General features: G+C 36.4%; 1 protein-coding gene across 5 annotated transcripts in view; it reads right to left on the reverse strand.

Annotated features, from left to right (window-relative positions):
* The window catches only part of Syn (synapsin), a 295,521-nt gene that overhangs the window by 164,793 nt on the left and 107,739 nt on the right, over positions 1 to 22,989 (reverse strand). For all 5 annotated transcript variants that reach the window (XM_074254998.1, XM_074254996.1, XM_074254995.1 and 2 more), the window contains exons 7-8: positions 8,333 to 8,538; positions 6,893 to 7,157 (exon numbers count right to left, since the gene is read on the reverse strand). In XM_074254998.1, the coding sequence (XP_074111099.1) occupies positions 6,893 to 7,157; positions 8,333 to 8,538 (471 nt within the window). The remainder of the gene's footprint in view (positions 1 to 6,892; positions 7,158 to 8,332; positions 8,539 to 22,989) is intronic.

Below are 22,989 nucleotides of genomic sequence, written 5' to 3' on the forward strand. Positions count from 1 at the left end.
AGCTTATTAAATGTAAACAAATCCTTCTATCAATGTATATATGATAATGACATCTATATGTAGATTTATACAATGATCTATGCATACATAAAATCGCAGAAGAGTCGAAATAAGTCAAGTGGACCCCCCTTTAATCACTTGATGATAGAAGACCAATTAAAATATAATTATCAAAAGTTGTTATACCTAGAAATCATCCCTCTAAATAGTTTCTAAAAATTTTGAATTTAACAACAATTTTTTAACAATAAAAATTTTCGGTACTTTTGTTACGTCCTCACCTGCATTCGCAGATGTCACTATCGCTCATCTCAAATATTACAAACTAGACTAAAACATATAATTAGATATTAGGGTGGGTCAAAAAAATCAACTATTTTTTTTTTTACAATTAATACGGAAAAATGGGTTACTAGGCACCTTAAAAAAATTCTCACCAAATATGAACTCTTAATTTTAATAGGAAGATCCTCCGCGTCGCAGTTTTTCATTTTTTTCTCGGTCCAATAGAAAAAAATTCATTCCTCATCATTAATTGGTCGTACAGAAAAAATTTTTTTAAGAATTTTGTAGGAAATTTAATGCTCTATAAATCAGTTTTGAGAAAATTTCATTTTTTGTCTTTAATGTAAGTATTATTTGAATTTTGTTTTCAAAATTTTTATTCAATAATTCCAAACTTTTTATTTTTCATCATTAAAAATCACGATCATGTTGTATTTTTATAACGTCTTCAAAACGTCTTTAAAATTTTTTCCACTACAGCTGTATATTGTCCTTGGGAAAATTTCTTCTGTAGAGAATTTTTGTTTTGTATTCTATTTACTCTGTTTCCCTTGTGAACTAGCGCCACCTACATTTTTCTTTATAGTTATATTGTTTTTATTTGTTTACATTTTCTACAGCATTTCTAGTGTTTCCACAAGTTATGATCTTGTATATGTGAAAAACGATTAAATATTTACAAATATTGCGGTCACTACATAAATTTATATATTTATCGAAAATATGAATAAGGAAATTCATTTGATCGGAAAACCCATGCAAAAAATTTCAGAACGTAAGTTGCCAACAGTGAAAGAGGTTATGAGTGTTTTTTTTTATCAGCTCAAAGTGTTAAAATGTTCTATCAAACAAAGTGCTAAAAATGCAACTGATCAAGTTATTGAACTATGGAAAAACAACCAGATTCCGACTAGTGGATCAACTAATGTAATACAAAAAATTCTTCGCTATCATAACCGATGGTTGAAATTGCAAAAATCTTTTGTGCGAAAAAATCATCAGCCCAAAACAAAAATGTAATAATATTTCAGAATGAAATCAAAGCATTATTTGATATTGTAGATCATAAATCAATAAAACTGCTTGATAATGATATTCGTGAACTATATTCAAATCAAAAAAGTGATACCCGGAAAGAAATTCTTTCAAATAACCCAAATAAATTAAACAGTACTATGAATACGATGGAAGTAGATGAAAGTCGTGAGTATTTACAACATTTAATTATTATAAATTTTAATCAGAATTGAAAATAAATTAAATTGATTATAAATTATGAATAATAAAGTATATTATTGTTTTTCTAATTAATTATATCATAAATGTCAATATGTTCGTAGATGATAAATAAAAAATTCTTTGTGTTCCTTATTTAATGTCAAAATGAATGAGTTCCATATTTTTGCTTCCATTAATTAAATAACAACGCTTATTTTAGATTTGAATCAACCCTCAACCAGCCATGAGATTGTTCGAAGTGAGGAATCAGAGTCATCTTCAACCCTTACATTAAGTCAAGCTACAAATTTCGGTTCAGATTTAGAGTATGTGCCTCAAATACCGACAACACGAGCAAAAATAAATATTCTAACTCCAGAGCTTATCTCAGCACTCGACAGAGCTAATGTTAGTAGTAGAAATGCGATGTTCATTATTGCTCCAGTTCTATCAAGTGTTGGTGTTAATGTAGAAGATACGACTCTTAGTTATCGAACAATTCAACGAACTCGCATGCTCTTACGAAAAGACATTGCTATAGGACTAAAAGATAACTTCAAAGCTCATGATAAATATGTCGTGCATTGGGATGGGAAAATACTGAATGACATTTCTGAATCGAAATTTGTGGATCGATTACCGATTATTTTGACTGCTTTTGGTACTGAGCAGTTACTTGGAGTTCCAAAAATGAATAGTGGATCGGCAGAAAATCAAACAGCAACCATCTTATCAACGTTAAATCAATGGGGTATTATTAGTTACATCAAGGCGATGTGTTTTGACATGACTGCGGTTAATACGGGTAACTAATCAATGATAAAATATTTAAAAGAAAATTTTATTTTCATCTTTCTAGTTGAATTGTTTTCATACATTAATTAAATTTTCGACACGTGCCCATTAGTTAGAATTCTTTATTTATTTATAGATTTTAAATATGCGTTACAATTTTTATTAAATACAGAACTTAAAGTGTAATTATCTATTTTTACTATACAGGAATCCATCATGGTACATGTAAAGAAATTGAAAAGGCCTTAGGAAAAGAATTAATTTGGTTACCATGTCGCCATCATATTTATGAGATCGTTTTAAGGAGTGCATTCGAAGTCTATTGGCCAGTATCATCCGGACCAAATGTTCCAATATTTGGCAGATTCAAAAATTTTGGGACACATTCGATAAAACGAAGTATAAATCTGGTGTTGAAGATAGTATTGTTGCTAATATTATTACGAATGAAAAAAATAATCTATCTTCATTTATTAAGCGATACTTACAGGTATTATTTAAATACAATTTTAAGTGTAGAGGATAATTTTTGATTTTTTACGAATAATTGATTACTTTTGGTAGTTATCGCAACCCCGAGATGACTATAAAGAAATATTGGAATTGTCATTAATTTTTCTGGGAGAAATGCCACGAGAGCAAGTTTTCTTCAAGCGTCCTGGTGCAGTTCATCATGCAAGATGGATGGCAAAGGCAATTTATTGCCTAAAAATGTTTATTTTTAGAGATGAATTTGACCTTTCTAAGAAAGAATTGGATGGTCTTCGACAATTTTGTATTTTCATAGTTATGGTGTATGTAAAAGCTTGGTTTTCATCAACTTCTGCGACTTCTGCTGCTAATCACGACTTAGAGTTTATGAAAAATTTAATTGAGTACAGTAAAATTAAATCTTTAATTTCCTTGGCTACATGTGAAAAAATGACTTCACATTTATGGTACTTAAGTGATGAACTTGCTATTTTATCACTTTTTGATGATACCGTTCCATTAAACATAAAGAAGAATATTATCGAAGCTGTTAAGACTCGAGAAGGTACAGATTCTAAAGCAAGAAGATTTATTATTGATAGAAAAAATTTACATTTAATTCTGCAAAAAAATATAAGTGACTTCGTTTCTAAGAAGTCATTAAAACTTTTTGAGATCTTTGATCTGCCGTATAATGAAAACTTTGCTTTTTTTATTGATAAATAATTAACTAAGCGATAAATAATGTACAATTTATTTTTTTAAATGTAGATAAAAATACTTACACATAAAAAAAAGCTTGAAAAACATTTTGAAGTTTCTCAGTTGATGAAAAAAAATTTTTTTCGTGTAAATTTTCTCAAAACTGATAGATTAAATTGAAATTTTTAGATTATTTAATCAAAAACTTTTAAAATCGATATACATGAAAGTTTGATGATGAATATCTTTTGAACGATTAATTTAATCGCCAAAACATAAGATACCATTTTTATAGAGCAGTTAATTTGCTACAAAAATTTCTATTGCCCATTCAATAATAGCCATTTCTTGTCGAGTTATAAAATTCATAAACAAAAGTGACATTTGACTTAAAATAATCAATCTTAAATCTTCAATATTAGTGAAATGGTGAGGTTTACGGAAAAAACATAAGATACCTTTTTTGTAGAGCATTAAATTTCCTACAAAATTCTTAAATAAATTTTTTCTGTACGACCAATTAATGATGAGGAATGAATTTTTTTCTATTGGACTGAGAAAAAAATGAAAAACTGCGACGTGGAGGATCTTCCTATTAAAATTAAGAGTTCATATTTGGTGAGAATTTTTTTAAGGTGCCTAGTAACCCATTTTTCCGTATTAATTGTAAAAAAAAAAAATAGTTGATTTTTTTGACCCACCCTATTAGATATAGATAGTAGATTATAATTATAGAACTATAAATAGGGACCATAACGATAAGTAAAGAATAACTAGTAGATACTAGAACACTTAAGAATTATCTAACAATGATTCAATACGCACTAGAACAAATAAGTTGGTTTTAAGTTACCATTAACATTCCAACAAGGAACGCTTAACGATAACACAAATGTATAATAAAATGTAAAGGGAAACTAGAGTACAGTACGCGGCAACATCAGAAAGTTTCACGAAGAGAATGTCCAATGTCAACAACAAACAATTACGTGGACTAGACTCTGGAGTGGCATCAGCCGATGAGCCAGCTCACCCTGATGACGCAGGAAGCGTGAACTCCAAAGTCTAGAACATTCTATATTTTCGAGAACCTGATAAGCAACCCTACTTCTACAAGGGCTCGTCCCTTGGGGCGTCTATAAAAGCGAGTTGCATCGGGAACTCGACGCCTTTTTCATAATATCATTAAGCAACTAAGTACTGCTCTACAAACCGATAAACATTACACTGTACGACGTTTTCCCTCCTGATAATTAAATTGTATCGCATTACTAATTAAATAAATCGGAGACTATTAATTTCAAATTAAATCAGTTTATTTCGGAGGAAACTCGAGTCCACCTACTGACGACACTGGAGGTCGTCTCATCCTAATTCTCCAGACCCCTTTATATTATTTAGTGCCGGTTCTTCTCAAACCGCGCGGTTACGAGGACGTAATACTTTTATCAAAAAATTAATTGTGAAAAAGTTATTGAAGATGACTTAATGAAATTTTCAGCGGTTATAATAAAATATCTATATTTTCACATAAAATTCTTTTGCAAATTTTATTTGTTTATTATCATATTTTTTATCAACTTTTAAACATACGAATTGAAATTTAATGACTTCTCACGACAATAATCGACTTTTCAACTTCCCGCTAAGAAAATCGAAGATTTTTATAAATCGGGAAGTTATTATCTTCACCTTGTTTGGCAAAAATCGATCTTTCATCAGATCTCGACGTTTGAAGGTCACAGAAAGCTTCCCTGACTATTCCTGCGAGGTTGTCAAGGTGTTGAGGTTGAACGGCGTGACCGATTGAATCGCGGTTGCTCCTACTCCTTATAAATAACCGAGCCATTTGAAAGAGCTTGACTGCACTTAAGTTTTGAATATACTTTGGACCGATTCGGATCAGTAGATTTTGAGAAATATAAAAAAAAAACTACAAAAAAACATTTCTTGAAATGTGGTTTTTTTTGGAATAACTTTTAAATGATATAATATTAATAATATTAAATAATATCTCTACCGATCAATTCTGAAAACTAATCAGCTCTTAACAAAAAAAATCACGTCGATCACTGCCAGCCCGATCAAAATCGGTTAATTGGTTCGTGAGTTATCGTTGTCGAAAGAAAACCAAAAATAGTGTTTTTTCGGAATTACTCCGAAATTTCTAATTGAATTAATTTGAACTTGAAAATTTATCTGAAACGTTGAAAAATTGCATCGAATGCCGCCAACTGCGTGAAAATCGGTTCATTTGTTCAAAAGTTATTACGGTTCAAAAATTCAAAATGCAGTGTTTTATCAAGCTTCTATTAGATGTTTGAGCTTCAAAAACTCAAAATGACTTAAAAATTATATTTTGGAGCTCGAAGAGCTCAAAAACGTAAGAAGTAAAATTTTGCAAGCTTAAGTATGCAATATATTCGTTAAGTTGTAAGGATGGCCTTCAGGGTCAACCGTTTTCTTAATTTTTTTCTGGTGTTTTTCAAGTACTACATTTGTAACACCTTTCCCATCTTCGGAGAAAACTTTACATTTTAGGGAGTCTTTATTGAAACTTTCGAAAAAATGAAATTGACGCGTATTTTTCATTGTGATTACTTGGTCATGTCACGATTTATATTTTACTTCTTGGGGATCATGCTTATCTTGAGAATAAAATCCAAAATTTACATTTTTGAAAAAACTTTTCGCCTATTCAAACAGTGACATTGCCGAAGTAATGTGTCGGTCATTGTCACGTTGTATACTCACGAGTTTACATTTTTTTTCCAAAAAGTTTTTTTCACAAATTTTGGAGAGGGGGGAAGAAAGCACTAAGGGAAAAATAATTCGGATGGCTCAGACCGGGAGTCAAACCCTGATCGTTTGATTGCGTGCCAAGAGCCCTATCAGTTAAGCTATCCGAGACAGTGTCCATAACTTCTTTTTCAGCCACCTAATAATGCATAGTTATACCATTCATGCATGATCATAGACATTTCATCCATGATAATGCCTGATTTATGCTTGGTCAAGCTCGACCATGCATACTGATTTTTTTTTTGGGTAATAAAATAAATAAATAAATCAATCAATCAATCTTTCCCTTACTTCTTCTGATTCTGCTATCTGTGAATATCATATTAATCCGCCTTTATAAGCACCTAAGCAATATCTACACTAACTAACGTATCCATTCGACATCCGTTCAGAAGCCTCTTTTCATTGGAATGAACATTGGTTCTATGCTGTATTTAATTATTTTATTCATCCTATCTCAGTTGTTTAGATAGCACCATGGTGAAAAATAAGCACGTAGCCTATCAAAAAGTAGTGAAAATGTACAACATTGTGATAGCGAATGGCTCAGCTAGTAAATATCACCAAGAAATGTACAGAATTGATCAATAAATTTACTGTTATGACAGTTACTACTCACATGCATTTTCGCTGTGACTAAATCGGCAATATGACGTCTATCTTCCTCTTGAGAATCTCCCATTAAAGATAACGCACTATCATTTACTTCAATAATGTATTCACGTCCATCTTTACCTACTAATAGCTCAATCGCACAAATATCTAAGCCTCCAAATAGTTGAGCCACAGAATCTATCCAAGATCGATGTCTTTCGGTAACTGCTAATTGTTCCAACATTGCTGATCCAACGTTTGATTTCCAATTGCCACTAATACTCTTACGCCTAAATAAAAGAATTTTATAAGATTGATGGTGGCCTGATATTACCAATTTTCATGTAAAAATTCCTGATATGGACATATGTAGTTATATCAGAAAATTTTTTCACGGAAATATAATAATAGTCATGCAAAAAAATGATTGTATTTCACGAGGTGTGCCGCGTATTAGTCCCAAGACAATTCATCCTCAACAATTTATTTTGGCGACAATTTATCCTCTGACAATTCATTTTCAATGATTCATTTCTGTGATGATTTAGATTTCAAACATTTTTCCGTTCACAATGTACATATTTTCGAAAATTATTAAATAATGATAAAAATAAGTAAAATAAAAGTAGAGGTTTCGTGATTTATAAAATTTTTTAATTTCAATTTGTGTTCAATTATTCGTTGGTATAAGAATATATTTGTTTAATGATAGCATTTTGTTTATGATTTGATACCGAGATTGAGACTCTCTGTCTTTATTAATCCACAAAAATTACCCACGTCAAAATTTCTCATACAAAAATATCTCAAATACAATTATTTCTCAATACAAAATTTATGACAACATAAATTAATCTGACGAAAATTGATTATCATTTACGAAAATGCTTATATATCTTCAACATTAACATGGCCCTTTTGTCATGGTTTTCAAATGTTTACTCGATATTAGACCAACACACAAGCCTGTTACTGTGTTGTGACCTTTTCTCATGATTTTTGGGTGTGTCTATTCGAAAATAAGCCAACACATAAGCTATAAATAGTTTAACAAGTTTTTGTATGAGAAAATGATACTGAATGGATTTTTAAAATGAGAAATAAAGCCTTCAGGAAAATATTGTACAAGAAATTATTACTAAAAATTTTTGTCGCGAGAAATTTTTGCATGAGAAAAAAAACAGTCACCTGTATTTCTAATAATCAATGTCAATCTCGAGTTGGGAGCCAGAAATTCATTGCTGTTAGGGATAGGTAGTCAGAGATTGATTGTGAGATGGTGAATTGTCACAGGGACGAATTATCGGGGATGAGTTATCTTATGATCAATTGTCAGCAAAACTAAACGCATTTTCATCGTGAGCCCACAATCAAGTCAAAGATACGAAATTTCAAACTAAGTCTAAGAACACTCCTCATTGCATTTCAATTTTTAATATAGTTTATAATTATTCACGAAACTCACATAAATGCTTTATAATTAGTGCCAATTTTTTGGACATGAACATCATATTTTGTATCAATGTAAGGCTCAGCTGTGCAATAAGTATTCGTAAGTGCAGCAAGCGATGCCAAATCTGCAAATTCTTGGTTGTTTTCAGCTCTGGCTTTTCCAGTACCACCATGTGCATGGCCAACTTTGACTACAGCTGGATATCTAGGAGCAGACACCTACAACATTAAATTAACAAAATTAGGAAAACGGTTGACCCTTCGAGCTCAAAAATAGAATTTTTGCGTCATTTTGAGCTCTCCGAGCTTAAAAGTATGATAAACGTTTAATAAAACACTATTTTTCCAATTTAAACCGCAATAATTTTCGAATGAATGAACCAATTTTCACACGGTTGGGGGCATCCGACGCAGTTTTTAAAGCCTCATAATAAACTTTGAGTTTCAATTGATCAAACTAGGGATTTCGAAGTAACTCCGAAAAAACCGTATTTTCGGTTTTCTTTCGTAAGCGATAACTCATGAATGAATCAACTGATTTTGACCAGATTGGCAGCGATTGGCGTTGATTTTTTATGTTAAGAGCTGGTAGTTTTTGAAATCGATCAGTACAGCCGTTCAAAAGTTATTCCAACAAAACGACATTCATAAAACTTTTATTTCGTAGTTTTTTTGAGATTTCTCAAAAATCTGTCGGTCCGAATCGAGCCAAACTGTATTCAAAATCTAAATTTCAAGCCTTTTCGAATAGCGTCAATTGCAATGAAATCAGTCAAGCCGTTCAAAAGTTATGAGAAGTTTACATACGGCCACACACACACACACCGTGTCGGGCTTGCTGGGTCCCGCATCGGACGCCGTTCCAGGTAGTGAGTAAGGGAAAGCCCGACATATCTGCCCGCCAAATATATCAGGTACCGAGGAAATAAAATACTCGGAGTGGACCAAAATCTAGCAACAAAACAATATGGAAATGTCACAGGATTATCAAACATCGTTTACAGTACAGAGGATGGATAGCTCAGTGTCGACGAGGAAAGGCGTGCAAACGGGCCTGAACTCGTCGTTATCAAACGACCGTTCGGACAGAGGGGTGGACCCCATAGCTCCGCTGTTGCGCCCAGTTGCGAAAGTAACCCGATGCTTTAAATGCTTTAGTTTTGAGCACCAAACGCGGAACTGGATGGGACCGGACAGAAGCAAGTGTTGCTATTATTGTAGCGGAGCAAACTACAAATTCATAAACTGTACGGAGGGGCCAAAATGCTTTCTCTGAACACCGAACGAAGACGCTCAATATGACTTATGTAATATTTTTGGCTCCGGGACTTATAAAGCATGCCGCACCGCACTTGCCGAAACTACGAGAGGGCAGAAATGGATTGTGAACACGAAGAACCGCCAACAACAACGCAAGTCTAGCAGGTTTTGTTTGGATTCAAACCCTCACAACCTACTTCATAAGCAACTATCTCTCATTTAATGAAGGGATTAGTGTTCCGACAGAAACTGGCAAATATAGATCATGCGATTACTAAAGTAGGCGGCGAAGTCATCGTAGCTGACGTTGCAGCTAGACTCGACCTCATAGTGCTGAATACTGGGAGCATCACGACCTCCAGAAGACCGGGGTACCAAGAATCCATCCTCGACACTTCGTTGGCGACACCAAGAACTGCCAACATGATCGAAGACTGGACTGTATCCGAAGAATACAGTGGCAGTGATCACCAGTTTGTGACATAAGACGTTAGACTGGCATCTACTCCGGTTTCACAACTTGACCTTTCTAAGCCAAAATGGAACCCCAGGAAACTTGACCTAGAGGCACTGCGAACGTTACTTACACGAAGCTGGTCTACTCTTCAGAACAACCTGACTCCAAACACCCGTAGCGAGACGAAAAAAAAACGGTGCTAAATACGATGAAAGAAATTACTACCTCATGTGACGCCTGTATGACGTGGCTGAAAAATCGGGGTTTTTACAGGTCGGCTTACTGGTGGTCAGCAGACATAGCAGAACTTCGAAAAAAATGCCACGAGCTACGTTGGCTAGCAACGAGAGCTGCAAAACGCTCCCTCAATCAAGATCTACATTCGAGCGAGTACAAGCAGGCCAAAAAGAACCTAAACCGAGCTATCAAAGCAAGCAAAGCGAAATTGTGGCAAGAGATCTGTAACGATCTTGACAAAGACATCTGGGGTAAAGCCTACCAAATTGTCGACAAGTGACTTGGAAAGGCTTTACCAGAAGCGCCGAAACCACCTGCTTTCATAAGCAGCATCATAGCGAAGTTGTTTCCCAAATACCCATCACGGGAAAAAAGACATTATATGAAAAACAGCGTAACACCTTTCAAAATCAGGGAACAACAGGATGCGGCGAAAACTCTCAAGACCGGAAAAGCACCTAGCCCTCATGGTATCCCGGCATCAGGGATCAAGATTGTAGCCATAAAGTACCCAGATATAGTACTGAACGCTCACAACACATGCCTAGCAGCCGGCACGTTTCCAACGGCTCGGAAGCGGCAGAGATTGGTCCTGTTAGAACAAGATAAAGGTAGCCCAGTAACACTTTTGTCGTTCATACCACTATACATGATCGATTGCTGGGAAACTGCTCGATAAACTCATACAGGGAAGACTACACAGCGACATCGATCGTACTGGAGGCTTTGCTATGAACCAACATGGTTTTCAGAACGGACGATCAACAGTCGGCGTGATCCAGAAAGGCGTAGTGACAGCGAAAGAAGCATGGTCTGATAGCCTTAGAACCCGCAAAGTGTGTCTTGTCCTCACACTAGACATCAAAAACGCCTTCAACAGCGGGAATGTGGGTGACATCCTTGTTACCTTGGAGCACAAATTTGACGCGAAGCCAGAAGAAAATCTGGCAGTAGTTGATAAACAAAAGAAAGCTGATAGCAGAAACGACGGAAGGCCTATAAGAACATGACTTAACGGCTGGCGTACCGCAAGGTTCAATCATGTGGACCGATCTTTGGAACGCGGGCTATGAAGAACTCCCGGAAATCCCGTTGCTAAAACAAGTGGAACTTACGGGCTTTGCGGATGGCGTCGCAGCTACGATAGTAGTAGACAGTGCCGAGGAGACAGAATTACTTTTTCGGGAAACCATTGACACTGTAACGGAGTGATCGTTACCCGTTAAGAGCCATTTTACTCGCACTCGTTTAATTATCGACGGATCACAGAGCGCTGGGATCTTAAGACATCGTAGCCATAATTGGAGACTCGTAAGCGAGGCCCTAAAGGTGGAGGTGTCGGTGTAGTGAGAGTAGGGAGAGCAGAGGAAGAAAGAAACGAACCAATAAAAGTTGAAAAATTCATTGTGACTGAACTGTCAAACACCTCGTGAAAAGTTCCCTAATCAAGTAATTATTTTTTATTCGCTCGACCAAAGTGGAACGAAGTGATGAAACTTGACAAATTTAATGCTTGCTAGGCCAACCCAACATGTCAGCGTGCTTAAGTTTGGTTTAAATCATAATAAATTATAATGCCAACTTGCTTTTACAGGAAAATAATATCTGAGGAGAACGGGACGTGATGCGGTGACCTGGTACTTTGCCGCCAAATCTAACATCTCACCGAGGAGAGATTTTGCAGCTCGTCGAGGGATTGCTGATAAAATTAATTAAGAAACTCCAGGTACAAATATCATGTCTAAATAATTTCTCGAAGATGCGGCATCAGCCAGGCTTTTATGTCGGCTGAAGGTCATCGCCATTTCGCGTTCAGTCACAATCATTAATTTTAACAAAATTTAAGTTACAAAAATTTAACCAAATATTAAGTAATTAAAATTGAAAATTTAACAATTAATTTACCAAAGTTTAAAAGTTAATTTACCAAAATTTAAGAAATTAAAATTTATCCGAAAATTAAGAATTAGTTCAATAAAATGTTTAAGAACAAATTTCGTAAAACCTTGAGAAAAGTCCGAATAAAAGTCAGGTTAAGATTACGAATAAATTTAAGAAAAAGTCAGAAATGAATTACAAAATCATTAATTAATAATACCAGGAATTATTTCGGATTATTAATTAAACACGTAGGCAGAATCTGAATTAATCTTACTAGGAATTATTTCAGTTTGTTAATTCATGATTTCGTCACGTGGAAAAATTGATCTCTGGTAATTGAGTTTAAGTAAAATTAGCTTAAATTTTTTGTGAATTAAAATCAGTATAATTTGTTAGTAAAAATCAGAAGTAAAATATTACTTAAAATCAACCTAAATAATTTAGAGTATAACCGGCGAAGTTAGCCGAGTGGTCTAAGATGCATGGCCTATAGAGCACTCGGATTGTCTCACCGGCCAGGCGTAGGTTCGAATCCCAAGCTGGTCTTAGAAACCATCTTGGTTGATATTCGACCCTTGCCGCGTAGATTAAGATTTTCACAACCCAAAAAGACCTCAACGTACTACTCCCAACAGTTAAAGTCGGCGATATGACCACAGCAGTTAAAATCGACTCTAAATAATAATCAATTTAAAAAAAAAAAAATTTGGAATAAATTTTGATTGTGTAAAATAAAACAAAAGTAAAATTAGAGTCAGAAAATGATTATTAAAATAATTGTTAAAATTATTTAGATAAGAATAGAAAATAAATCACTTGTAAATTTTGTTTGGAAAAAAAATCGACAAAAGTTTGGGAAAGAGTCAGCCATCTTGTCTCGCGCTAGAACGCTGAGTAAAGGACACGCAAAGTCGAGACTAAAATCTCAGTGTGTTGTAAGGTAAAATACAATTTTCAAAATTAAAATCAAATAAATTCCAAGTTTCATGAAACACAAAAGAAAGTAAAATAAAGTAATTCAGTCGAAATAAAATAAACTCAGTTATTCAGAGATAAATAAAATAATTTAGTCAAAATCAAATCAAATAAAACCAATTGACAAATTTTGAATTAAATCAATTAATTAGTTAACTCTCACTAAATAATTGGGACAAAATTCAAACAAGTAAAATAAATAATTTATAAATTTCGGCAAAAGTAAATTCGGACAAAAACAATTTATAAAACCAAATCAAATCAATTTTAGTAAAACTAATTCACCCGGAATCGCCTAACTCTCTAGACGCGTACGGGCGATGTAGTTGAGAACCGACCGGGTGCGTCCGCGGGTAGCGGATAGCGGGGGACCGGTGAAAGAACGGGGTAGCGAGCGACCTCTGACCAAAGAGGGACAACAAGCGGCCCGGTTCGGTACCCGGTTTGCAGGAGCTATAAGAGAGCCAGCTGGAGTAAAACCTAGCCCAGGCGAACCAAGGCTCTGCCGTGGACCAACTTCCCAAGCCAAAGGTGTGAGCCATCGTACCGAGTGGCTGCATGACACATGGGAGATGTGTCGCTAACGAGGCCAGTGGGACACCTGGCACATCCCACTGTATAAGTGCCTTACCTCGTCAGGCAGAAATCTGGCGAGGAGGACCAACCCTTTGCCTGTTCACTCGTGGGAACAATATGAATGTGACCAAAAATAAAAATAAAATCACGGAGGAAGCGGGACCGAAAGGGACCGTGGATCTGACTCAAACGGTACCTAGTACCACCGATGCTCCTATCGGGAACCCTATGTCGGGGACGGAGAACCTACTAAAAGACAGGGACTCTGAACCCTTCACAACCTTGACGAGAAGGAAAAAGAGCGGGGCGGCAAGGAAGAAAGCTCAAAGGGAGAAATCCCGAGAGCCAACCGACAAGCAACCCAATCCTGGAACCTCTTCGACCGGGAACAAACCACCCGACAGGAGTGAGAAACCTTGCTCCAAAAGCCAGAAAAGGCCTAGGAGTGTAGGGACCACTCTTCCCGAGGCAATGAAGACAGTGAAGAAGGGCCGACAAGATCGACCTTCTCCAAAAAGCTTCAGCGCGGCGTCACCGCAGATGGAAGGCTGGTCATTGTACTGGCTGACTATCCTGAGGTAACCCTAAAACAAACAGAATGTGAACTGCTAACTCGGGCGCTCCTTGCGGCTTTGGACGCTGTTCTTTTGGAACAGACGCTCCCGTGCTTTGAGGAGAACCGTTGGGAACGGGGAGCATTCTGGGTGTCATGCTCTGACGAAAGAGCAAAAGAGTAGCTGAGAACTACGGTTCCTACTCTTAAGCCTCGGGACGGCGCGTCTCTCATCGTTGCCGAGACAAGCTGCCCAGGCTCAAAAAGATGACAGCTGTTTTCCCCAGCTCTGCAGGGGAGAGCAATGAAGTCATCTTGAGGCGACTGTCCCGCCAAAATTCCGGACTCTTCACAGAGATGTGGAGGATTTGGGATAGACGGGTTGTGGACAGAAACCTCAACGGTGTTCTCGGGGTAGACGAGAGGTCGCTGGAGGACCTGACCAAAATGGGGCTTGCGCCTCATTTCGGGCTGGGTAGAGTTCGCTTTTACGACACTCAAGCAAAAGCGAAAACCTCTCCTACATCCCAGGACAAGATACCTGAAGGTGGGACCTCCCATAAAGAGAGGACACCACAGAAGAAGTTGGAGCTGAAGAGAAGCCAATGGAGATCTATGAGGAGGAAACGACCGTCGTAACCAAAGAACTCTCCAAGGAGAGGACTGAGGAAATGACGAGTGCTCCTCCTACTCCACTAGGAAACCTTATCATCAATCCTCCCAGGCTTAATCTCGTGAGGAGCTCCTCTTTCGGAGAAACTCCCCGAGACAGGGCTGGGAGACCAACGGACTTTGACAGGGTCCAAAAGGAGGGGATGGCCTTGAAGAAGAAGGGTCTGCAAACGACCATTCCTCAATTCAGGGTCAACCCTCCACCGAAAGAGTCATCAACCCAAAAGGCAGAGTATTCTACCCGGGTCGAGACAGATAATGGCTCAAAGGCCTGATCCTGTTAAGATCTGCCCCCTAACCCTGAATCCCAATCCCCAATCTCATCCCAACCAAACTCTCTCCGTATAGGCGCAGTAAACAGGAGGCAGCTCAGTGAAAATAACTGAGATGCGAACCTGCTTCGCGCAAATCAACTTGCAGCATTGCAAAGCGGCCTCTGCATTGCTAAGCAGAGACCAAGCAATGCTGCAAACAGATGTATTCCTGATACAAGAACCCTGGATTAACCGGGGGCAGATCATGGGGATAAACACAAGGCACGGACAGCTTATTCAGTGTCAATCCGAGTTGAGTCCGAGAGCCTGTATCTTCATAAACAGAAGACTCGAGGCAATCAGAATCAACAAATTATGCACCAGAGACCTTGCGGTGGCGTCAACCACGATCGAGATCCAAGGGGTCAGGACCAGGCTCATTGTAGCCTCATCGTACTTTCCCTACGACTCGGACGAGGTACCCACAAAAGAGGTCAAAATGCTAATTCGGCACTGCCAAGAAAAGAACTTACCTCTTATCATAGGCTGTGACGTTAACGCGTACCATGTGGTATGGGGCAGTTCAAACATCAACGATAGGGGCTCAACTCTTTTAGAGCACCTATCCAGTACTGATCTAGAGATTCTCAACAGAGGATCCAGACCAACATTCGTTACTTCACGAAGACAAGAAGTAATCGACATAACATTGGGCTCCCGAAGGATTGCCTAATCAATATCAGGATGGCGGGTCAGTAAAGAGGACACCCTCTCAGACCACCGTCAACTAACGTTCTCTATCTTGGGAGACACTCCGAAAAGGGAAACAAGGTCATGCAGGGATCCAAAGCATACAGACTGGGATCACGATAGAGCGGAACTAGGAAGCAGGCTTAGCGAGACCAGCAGGAAACTGTGGACCAAGGAGAGTATAGAGCTGGCAACCAGAGACCTACAGGATTTAATCCTAGGAGGTACATAAGGAAGTACATAAGGTATATAAGGAGACACAGAAAGAGTACAAAAGAAACATTAGGATCTCAAAGCTAAACGCCTAGAAGCACTTTTGCGAGGAAACAGATAAGCAACCTGTGTTTGCTCGCCTCTGCAGAGTGTTCACTTCAGGGCAAAAAATGACACTCAATGGTCTGACACTTCCAGATGGGAGGGAGACTGAGTCGTACGAAGAAATGGTTGCTCACCTCTTTGAGGTGCATTTCCCGGGCTCGGAATTAACGAGAACGTGGGATGCGCAACAAGAAGCAAGAGAATCATACGTGGACACACGCATTAAGGACTGGAGAACAGCTGCCAAAGTTATAACACCAAGCAGAGTAAGATGGGCGGTAGGGAGCTTTGACAATAACAAAAGCTCTGGACCAGACGGGATCCTGCCTGCTCTGTTAAAAGAGGGGGTAGAGATCCTGCTGAAGCACCTACTGCACATCTTCCGATCCTGCGTGGCACTGAGCTACATTCCGTCTGCGTGGAGGATGGTCAGGGTCGCATTTCTACCTAAACCGGAGAAAACCTCGTATGATCAAGCAAAATCCTTCAGACCCATAAGCCTCTCATCATTTCTACTAAAGACTCTCATCATTTTTACAGTGCTTTCTACGGAGCACTGGTACACACACCACTACACCACTCTCACATGCATACCAGGCGGGCAAGTCCTTGAAACGGCACTCCACCGCGTAGTAAAATACGTAGAAGGAGCATTTCATAGGAAGCCGTACTGGGTGTATTCATTGACATCGAAGGGGCCTTTGACAATACCCCATTCGAATCGATATGGAACGCCGTAGAGGACTTCGAAATAGAAGACTCCATTACAAGGTGGATCCACAATATGCTCAGGCTCAGGACGGTTAGCACCGAACTTAATAATAACATTAAGGCACGGGTGAGGAGAGGCTACCCACAGAGTGGAGTCTCATCACCTCTGATGTGGCTACTGGTAGTCAACAGTCTTCTGAAAGAGCTGAATAACAAGGAGATACATGCCGTTGGCTACGCCGACGATGTGGCAATTCTCGTCAAAGGCTCTCATCCGGAAGAATTGAGGTCGAGGATGCAGCGCGCTCTCGATCACATTCAAGAATGGTGCATAGTCAGGTCTTTAAAGGTGAACCCTGGCAAGACAAGACTAGCACTATTCACAAAGAAAAGGAAATTCGTTGTCAAGGCACCATTCCTTTTTAATGAACAGCTCAGATTCACTGAGGAGATACGCTACTTAGGCGTCACCTTAGATCAGAAACTGAGCTGGAGATCGCACATTTCCAGTCAAGCACAAAAGGACACTGCCGCCTTTTGGGCTTGCAGGAGAATGTTCGGAAACACGTGGGGTCTGAAACCTATAATGGTGAAGTGGATATATGAAGCCATTCTAGTCCCACAGATCATATATGCCTCGGTGGTTTGGTGGCTGGCACTAAAGAGGGCCACAAACACTAAGGCACTGGATAAGGTCTACAGACTAGCCATGCTGGGTATAACGGGGTCGATAAAAACGACACCTACCCTAGCAATGGAAGCATTACTAAATGTAAGGCCCCCGAATCTATATGCAGAATCAGCGGCGATCAAAACGGCGCTCAAACTGCAATTTGAAGGACTATGGAGAAAGGCATCATACGGGCATGCAGGGATCTTGGAGGTGGAGGACCTTAAAGAGACTCTAACTCTTGGCGGAGACCGATGCTCGATCAGATACCACTTCAGGAAACTAGTGCTGTACAATTTGGCTGTTTAAAACGGCCATAAAGTTTAACCAGGTTAATTAGTTCAGCAGCCAGCTAATTAATTCAAATAAACCGGTTAAATTAATTAACTAGTTAACCGGTTAAATTGATTAAACGGTTAACTGATTAACCGGTTAAATGGTTTATCGGTTAAAAAAAAATTCAAATTTTCTCACTAATATATTGAAAATTGTTACACTGATAGAATATCTGCAAAAGATTTGTTAATAGTAAATAAATCGTTCATTAGAGACCATTTTTAAACATAACAAACAAATATTTGTTACCATTTTGAATGATTTGTTATTATTTAATCAGTTTGATGGATCAATTTGTTTTGAATTTCGCGCTGTTTTATTTAGTTCGAAAATTTGCCGCGGACGATAGAAGGTGCAGCTGTCGCATTTTGATTCACTTACGATTCAAATTGTTGGAGACAGTTGATCGTGATTCTTTTGAATCTAAATAAATAAAATTATTAATAATGTCATCTATTTGGAGACATTTTACTTCAATTAACAATAAGGAAGCCGAATGTAAATACTGTCCAATTCGTTATAATACAAAAAAAACTACATCTGCTTTAAGGTATCACTTAAAACATAAGCAAAGTGATAAATTAGAGTGTAGCAGTCAAGCTGAAGATCTTGACTCAAGTGCTTCAAATTCAAGGTATGAATATTTTTATTTTTATTATTGTTTTAGTTAAATTTGTTTTTAATCTTGGAATAAGATTAAGTATTTTCAGATTTTTAATTAAGTGACAAAACTCTGATTAAGAAATCTAATTTGAAATGATTTAAAAGCATCTGATTTGAGTACTGTATAGATATACATTTAACATGGAGGTAATCATTTTAAATCATCTTTCTGAATCAGGGAAATATACAATTAATTATTTTTTTGTTTATTTATAGTGACGACAATTCAAACTCCGATTCTCTCATTCCGACGAAACGAGCACGAGTGCCAAAAAAAACTTATTATACTCGAAAAGTATGTATTTATTAAATATATATGCACTGATAAAAAATTTAGTTTGACTCAAGAGCAAGAATCTTGAATCAAAAACACCATTTTGAAGAAAATGAAATTCTTGAGTCAAGAAGAAAAATTGTTAAATCAAGGGAATTTTCTTGAACCAAGAATTATATCTTGACTCAACAATTTTTCCTCTTGACTCAAGAAATTCTTTTTCTTCAAAATGGTGTTCTTGGTTCTACATTCTTGCTCTTGAGTTGTTAAATTTTTTTCAGTGTATATAAATCACATTTAATAATATAAATAAATTTCTTGCAGAATCCTAAATTTGAACGAATCACCGCTTCATGTGTCAAAATGATTGCACTAGACATGTTACCTTTGTCTTTTGTGGAGGATGAAGGTTTTTTACAGTTTATGAAAACTGCTTACCCAGAATATACAACACCAAGTAAAACAGTGATTCTGAATCGTTTAAATCATATGTATGATTTTGTTAAGAAAGAAATCGTCTACAATGGTTTCATTGCTGAGTGCCCGGACAAATCACAAATTAAAAAAAAAAAAAAATTAGGAATACGGTAGATGAAGGCCATCCGTGCAACTTCCCGCTAATTCCATGCCTAGTTGCATAAAACTGCACTAATGATGTTTTTGAGCTCTTCGAGCTCAAAAATACAATTTATGTGTTATTTTGAGCTCTTCGAGCTTAAAAGTCTGATAGAAGTATCATAGATCAATGTTCTTTAAATTTTCAAACCGCACTAACTTTTCAATAAATCAATCGATTTTCACGCGGTTGGCAGAATTTGACGCCATTTTTTTAGTTTCATGATGAATCTTCAAGTTTGAATTGATAAAACTAGGAAAGGGCATAGCCGGTTAAATATGGGAAATCTGCCCCCATGGCATTTTTGACTCACACTTAGGGGATCGATTTGGCATCAAATAAAAATAATTCACACCAATTTTTAGTCCTTTAACTCAAACGACGTTCGAGATTTTCAAAAAAACCTGTTTTTTTTTATTTTAATTTTATTTTTATACTGAAATTCGGAGTTAATCGATGATAATTTTTTTTCTTATTCTTAGGATCCTTAAACATAAAAATATCGTATGATCATCGTTTTTCAACGAAAAGTCGATTTTTAATGAAGAAAAGAAAATTCAAATCTTGTTTTTTTTAGGGTTTTTGAAATATGTCAATCACCAAAATTTGTCAGAACATGTATATTACACCCCTCGACACTCAGGAATTTTTTCAGATTTTTTGAAGTGGTGGAACAATGTCAAAAAAATTAAAAAATCATTTTTTTTCCTGAAATTCGGCGTTTTAACGCACTTTTATTTTTTTTTTTTTTTGCTTGAAAAAGTACGTAGACAATTTCTTTTTGAACAGAAATTTATCTTTTCAAAAGATAAATATAATAAATCAGGAACATGAAGTATGTAAAAAGGCTATAAATAATTCAAAACACATTTGGAGGTGAATTTTATATTTTTCCAGACAACCGGGAATAATTTTGAATTAGGATACGATAAAAATAAAAACTTTTCCAGAGTTATTCCAGAGTTATTTCAGAGATATCATTCTTGTCTGGCTGATATTCAATAAAACAACGATATGTTTTTGAATTAATGTGTCGAGATCTGACTTCAAATTTTATAATATTAGGAGTGATCAGTAAGTAATGAAGCTTCAGCATTCCGTTTTCATCCATCATTTCAGCTAAGTACGACACCGCTTGAGACATTTGATATGATCCAGTAAAAAGAATTTTGAGTTCATGTTCAGTTAATTCAGGAAAATCAGTTAATAAATCTGAAGTTAATGCTGCAAAAAGAACTTTTCTTCTTGCCCAACGATTCGTTTCTACCTCCAAGGCTAAGGTATTATCATGGTCTTTTTTTGAGTTCATGGCAGCAATAATTTTTTCAGAAAGGTCGAGATCAGAATCAAGTCTCGTACCAAATTTATTGTTCAAAAAACAAACAATTCTGCAAAAAACACTCGTCGTTGGAAGCAATTTGTTGTCCAATTTATGATCTAAAAGCCTATACTTTTGTTTGATTATGCCATGAACTGCTTCAACAACCCAACGGACTTTAGTAACGAAACGGGATTCATTTGATTCATTTGTGGTCAGTTGATTACGTTTTCCTTTATGGGCAGGCATTAGCACTTTGAAGCCAGATTCTTCTAAATGTGCTATTACATCCCGAAAACCACGATCAACTACAATAATGTCATCTTTTTTCAGCAACTTAATCAGACCATTTGGATCATTTAAAATGACTTTCATTATTTTAGCATCGTTCATATTAGCTGTGTATGGCCCAAACATGTCGATAACGAAACCATTCGTAGTGTATATCGTGAATGGTTTGCACAGAGGGACTTTCTTTTGACCAGAATATGATTTCCTCTGATATTCATTATTTGTATTTTTTTGATGACGAATATATGTACCATCGCAAATGAATATCAACTGGTCATCTCTTACTTGATACAACTTTTTAGCAGTATTTGAAGTATTGGCGAGTAATATTTCCCGGCTGATAGCATGGATTCCAAAACAGTGAGGCAAAACATCTTTTTCAAACGAAGATATTACTTCATCACAATAGTCTGACATCATTTGATCTCGAGCTAAGCCAAAAACGGAAGATATCACTGTGTTTGAATTTCCAGTACGTAATTTGAATAAAAAAACAGCAAGAGCTTCAAAGACATTACGATTGACTGATTTTCTCATTGACGTTAACATTTCACTGTTTTATCAATTCATCCCAGCTTAGACCCGTAAATACCTCTTAAACCCGTAAAAAACTGTTTTTCTGAAAACGAGTGATCTCCAATTTTATCAATTATGAACGAATCAGTACCAATAGCTAACTGCCTAAGTAATTTTTCGAAATCATTTACTTCAAATACACTGGTATTAGAATGGATTCGGAAAGTGTTGATATCTTCATTATAGAACCGTTTTTTTAATGATATGATCTTTACAACACCGATTTCCTTGGGGAATAAAGAGTCGTATTTTGGAAAAGACTTGCTTACGTGCTTCAAACGGAACTATCATGATATTTGTTGATGATCCACAAAGGCAACAGTATTTGTGTGTCGATATGATTCGGGGAAAACCCAACTCTATAAATTCTAACTATTCCTCCATTTTTTCTTGAATAACATATGAAGGATCTTCAGATGATGATACAGACGAAACGGTTGTGGATGATGATTCAGAAAAAATAGGCTGACTTTCGACATTCACTCGATCTGCAGATAAATCTTGAGTCTTTTTTGGCGTAGGTGGTCTTGTTAAAATAACTCGACACTTATTACAAAAGGTATCATTTATAAAGACACGCTTTCCAATTTTTTCTGTCGCATTATTAGCCTCATGAACTGTCGCAATAATTTGTTTAAAGCCAGATATGTTACGTAAATATGCATTACAATTAACACATTTTTTCCCAAAATCCATTCTGCAATCAAGTTTAAATTATAGGTTACAAATTCGAAAATATATAAACAAATAAAATGTAAAGCTTTACTCACTTGAATAAATGTAAACAACTGATACGCTATGTAATAATAAAAACATTTATCTTGTAAAATGAAAAGAGATGCATTAACATCAACAATGATACTCCAATATTGTTCGATCGTAAAACTTAAATATAGTTTCAATATAAAAGCCCTGAATTAATTAATAACTGTTATTCAATATATACAATGAATTAATCATAAAGATTACTTTATTTTGAGGTTACCTGAACAAACAAAACCTTAATTGATATGATCGATAGATTCCGGAAATCCCGGTAGATGACTTTCCAAAGCACCGAGTTGGCGCTAATTTTGAAATACATAGTCGTTTTAGAGCAAAGAAAAGTTTTCTACGTACTTTTTCAAGCAAAAAAAAAATAAAAGTGCGTTAAAACGCCGAATTTCAGGAAAAAAAATGATTTTTTAATTTTTTTGACATTGTTCCACCACTTCAAAAAAATCTGAAAAAATTCCTGAGTGTCGAGGGATGTAAAATACATGTTCTAACAAATTTTGGTGAT

The sequence above is a fragment of the Cotesia typhae genome, unplaced genomic scaffold, assembly GCF_013202065.1.
Source record: "Cotesia typhae breed Kobodo isofemale line unplaced genomic scaffold, CoteBio_Ctyphae scaffold_13, whole genome shotgun sequence".
NCBI classification, from domain to species: Eukaryota; Metazoa; Arthropoda; class Insecta; order Hymenoptera; family Braconidae; genus Cotesia; species Cotesia typhae.